The following is a 4643-nucleotide window of genomic DNA, read 5'->3' on the forward strand; positions in this document are numbered from 1 at the left end:
CCATACATCTTTACTGGTCTTATAAGCGATACTGCTGGGTTACCACTTACCATGATACATGATTTTCACAAAAAGACGAATATAGGAGTATATTTGTTCTCGGACAGAGTGAATTATGAGGAGACATATATTTGTTCAACATTTCAAATGTAAATATCAATATTCCATTCGATCTCCAAAATCAACATTTAAAATGTAAATGCAGTGTTCAACATTCTAGCTGTATTTTCCATTCATTCACATAGCTACAGTATATCTTTGAATCTGCTCATTCAAAGCACAAAGTCCCGCAGCAACGCGCGGGGTATCAACTAGTATATGTGAATTTGCGAATGTTAGCGGGACCAATAAACGCAGAGGAATAGAATAGACCACAAACCTTAAATTTCTAACACTGTTCTCTTGCATCCATGGAAAAAAACAGAGCATGGACGGTTGCATAAGTACAAAGTTATTCTCGAAAGAATAGGAATACGTGTTTGGGGAATGCTCATTGATCTTAAAACGGCATCAGCTCTCTGATGGACAAGTTGCGTCTGCATATATGCAGAATAGTATTGCTTCTGTTCATATAATATCTGAAGCTGCAAAAATATGCTTCACAACTATATCACAGATTTCAATAAAAGCAATCTGAAAACATGTGATACGTAGTTCATTCACAATATAGATTTCAATAAAATCAATCTGAAAACAAGTGTATACATAGTTCACTGAGGATAACTTCGAATGTCAAATGCATACAATTCCAAAGACGGACTCCAACCCAACTCAATAGCCAAGACTAACGGACTTTGAACTAAACCAAGTCCGCAACCAAGATCATGTACAATGCAAGATGTTTAGAAAAATAAACAGACTTTACCTTAAGCATCGGTGCTTATTTGTGGGGAGCAAAAGTGTCTAGAAAAATAAACCGGCTTTACCTTAGGCACCAGCACTTATTTGTAGAGAGCAGATGCTTAACTACACACCCCAGCTATAGATATAAGCACTGGTGTTTCCACAAAATACGGATTGTCCCCAGCACTATGATATAAGCACTGATGCTTCCACAGAAATTGGATTATTTAACGAAACACCTCTGTAAGCAGCTTGAATTGTTGTAAATAAGGGCCATCTTTTCCTTATCTTCTACTATTACCATTATTTAAAATATGTAATGTAATTCATTACAAGTGGGTGAGATACTATCTTCTCTTAAATACTAGTAGTTTTTTCTTTGAAAAATGAACTCCAAATGGAAATCTTTAGATTGACGAAGTGACCATGGACACATCGTACTTAACAGGTACACCATACCGCTAAAAAATGGAAACACCCATGCCAAGTTTAGGACTGTAACCTAGGTGGACAGATTCTATCACAAGGAATCTAGCCACTTGTGATATGCTCAGATCGCATATTTTCTTCAATGGTTCCATGAAACATTTTTGGACTAACATATCTAGGCACTAAAGATGGCAATCCGGTAAATACCACCATCGAACAAGACATACGAAATGAACTACTCCCTCCGTCCATATTAATTGTCGCTGATTTAGTACAAAATCAACGACAATTAATATGGATAAGAGGGAGTAACAAAGTTTGGAGCATGAGGACCTCCATTGGCACATATGCCCCGCGGGATCTTATTATAGGGCTAAATATTTCCAGTTAACATAGCACTATTATAGCCTATAGGGCCAAATGTTCTAAATTAGCTAAGCAATTAGCTTTGCTTCAAAACTGCACTTCAACTCTACATAGAACACAAATCACTACAAGATACCAAAACCACATTAGGGGTACTTGTCCCGCAAGAAAGTAGCACTGAAATGAAATTGAGTACAAAACTGAGATATTTCCATCTGATTTGAGCTCCTACCACATTTAAGTTCATGATAAACATAACATGTGCAATCTTAACTGTTACACATAACAAGAAAAAAAAACATAAGCAAAAAATAGTAGAAACTAAAACAACAACCAAGTGACAAAATGCTGACCTTGAAGAGAGCCTATGCTATTGCCTTATCTTCAGTAGCTTCAAGAAGTGGTCGACATCTTGGCCTTCACATCAAGGTTCTCCTTGTCGTTAATAGGCTTTGTGGTCTGACTCCTGATCCTTTTGATCTTAGGGCTTTCCAGCCCCTTGTGTGCGAAACCATACAGGCGCAGCACCTGGTTATCGGCAAAATTAAATGCCCGCTCCATACTCTTGAGACACCGGTCTACTGGGTAATCACCATAGCTTCCGCATGGCTTGCACCCGACAAAGTGTGTCACGAATGGCCACCGCTCATCCCCAAGCCCTGGATGGTGGTTCTCCATCATCTCCTCGTACTTGTCCACCAGCCCAGCCCAGAAACCGTGCAAGTAGTATGAATTCTCTATATACACCTTGTCCATCCACTTCTCCTTCTGCGAGAGCAAGAGGTATATCAACGCAGACTGGTCGTCAGCCTCGAATGCTGGACGGCCCTTCAGGTATGCGGTGAGTATCTTCCCGGCTTCCTCGCGGATGAAGCCCTTGGGCCCCATAGGAGCCCACGCAGCGAGAAGATCGAGTGACCACTGGCAGTTCCGGAAGAGGAAGCTGCCGGTGTTGAGCGCGATCCAAGAGTGCTTCTCAAAGAGGAGATCATGATAACCGTGAATGATGAGGTTATGGTTGTCATAGCGCGAGAGGGGCAGCTCAAAGGCCATGTCGGTGAATAGGGCGTCACTGTCCATCCACCAGATCCACTCGACCTCCGGGTGGGAGAGCATAAGTCGGCGTAGCAGCGGTAGCTTGGCCCAGTAACCAGCGAGCTCGTTGTCGAGGTGCGCAAGGTTGTGAACAATCTCGATGTCGTGGAAGCGGCAGTAGTCGATCTTGTTTTTGGTGCTCTTGAGCAGGTAGTGGTCGCCAAGCGGGTTGTCACAGGGGCCTGGTTGCGACCCCGTGACAAGCAGGATCCTGGGCTTGCCGCCGGGGACAGTGGCTGGGAAGCCCTTGTTCTGCGCGAGCCACCGTCGGCGCTGCTCGTCCCAGCCAGAGACGTTGGGACCGAGCGCGTGGTTGCCCACGGCGGCGGCATAGGCGGCGGCGGCTTCCGAGGAGTTGAGTGCGGTGGCATTGGAAAGGACGCTGGAGGAGTCGAGGTCGCTGTCGGTGGGGTCGGAGGGGTCGGAGTCGGAGCGGATCTCGCGGAGGATGCGGTCGATGTCCTCAACGGCCTTGGCGCCTGCGAGGGCATCGGCGTCGGAGGGTTGGGACGGAAGGGAGAGGTTGAGCCCAATGGTACCCCGGAGGACGAGGATGGTGACGAGGCCGCAGAGCACGGTGATCTTGACGTTGTTGAAGGTGCGGCTGATCTTCCGCGACCGATGGTGGGTGCTGAGCGGCGACGCCCCACGCGCCCGCGCCGCCGTCATCGGCAGGGCCCCTCCCCCACCGCCGCCGGCCTTTCCGCTGCTGTAGCCCATCCCCTCCTGCCCCATCGCCCCCGATTCCAACCCGGTGGCTTAATTAGATACGCCCAAGCTCCAGTTGGAACAGCCGCGTGGACGGTGGGTTGCAGAGCGTGAGCCTGAGCGTGAGCGAGAGCGCGAGCCGGAGTGTCACATGAGCGCCGCTAGGTGAGATGGGATCCGGACGCTGGGTGGAGTGCGGAAAAGTGGGGCGGGGTGGGGATTTGGAAGAGGTAGACGGACGGAGAAAGGAGAGGTGCTATTTAATTTTTTTATTGAGAGCAACTTCAACGCACCGATCCAAAACGAACGACGCTTTTATCTGATTTTGTCCGCGCGCTCGGTGTCCGTTTTGTTTGAGATTTAGGTCAACAGTGCGTCCAATGCGTCGATTCATATTTACCGCGTCGGCTGCCCGCCCTTTTGTAGCAAATAGCACAAAATTTTCATTATTTCACACACAAATTATGTATTTTCACAATCAAACATATAGTCCACAACTAAATAAATAATATAGTTTCAAGCAAATAAATAGCATAGTCTTACAAGCCAAATAGAAATAAAATAGTCTGATATAGTTTTGTAAGTCGAATAAAAAGGATATATCTATTGATTACCAACATGAGTCCACATATGTTCAACCAAATCATTTTACAGTTGCATGTGAGTTTTTCAATCATGCATGTCATGATGAAATTAGGTGAACTATTTAAACGTTGCTGCTCCTCCATGCTCAGGCACAACATTCTCACCTTGAAACTGAAACCCTTGATCGTAGAGACGTTTCGGGCGCTCATCTTCTATGATCATATTGTTATGATCACACAAGCAGTCATCACCTCCCACAGCTTCTTCGTGCTCCAAGTCCTAACAGGATACCGAACGATGTCCCATCGAGATTGCAAAACACCAAAGGCACGCTCGACGTCCTTCCTAGCACTCTCTTGCTCTTGGGCGAATCTTTTCCTCTTCTTTCCGACAGGGTTGGGGATTGTCCTCTTTTCCTATTCTCTTCAACAGGGTTGGGGATTGTCCTCAGATTCACCCAAGAGTAAGAGAGTGCTAGGAAGGACGTCGAGCGTGCCTTTAATGTTTTGCAACCTCGATGGGGCATCGTTCGGTATCCTGCTAGGACTTGGAGCACAAAGAAGCTATGAAAGGTGATGACTGTTTGTGTGATCATGCACAATATGATCATAGAAGAT

General features: G+C 46.0%; 1 protein-coding gene across 1 annotated transcript; it reads right to left on the minus strand.

The window, feature by feature from the left end:
- Positions 1 to 362: 362 nt before the first annotated feature.
- On the minus strand, positions 363 to 3684 carry LOC125513472 (putative glycosyltransferase 2). Its single transcript, XM_048678600.2, has 2 exons — positions 1992 to 3684; positions 363 to 584 (listed from the first exon to the last, which is right to left on the minus strand). The coding sequence occupies exon 1, from the start codon at positions 3466 to 3468 to the stop codon at positions 2032 to 2034; it is 1437 nt and encodes a 478-aa protein (XP_048534557.1). The 5' UTR covers positions 3469 to 3684; the 3' UTR covers positions 363 to 584; positions 1992 to 2031.
- Positions 3685 to 4643: the final 959 nt, after the last annotated feature.

Source organism: Triticum urartu, chromosome 6A (assembly GCF_056163025.1).
Source record: "Triticum urartu cultivar PI428250 chromosome 6A, HENAU_Tu73, whole genome shotgun sequence".
NCBI lineage: Eukaryota > Viridiplantae > Streptophyta > Magnoliopsida > Poales > Poaceae > Triticum > Triticum urartu.

Excerpts from the sequence above, each read along its gene's own strand:
- LOC125513472 (XM_048678600.2), bottom strand. The coding sequence starts at position 3,468 with ATGGGGCAGGAGGGGATGGGCTACAGCAGCGGAAAGGCCGGCGGCGGT.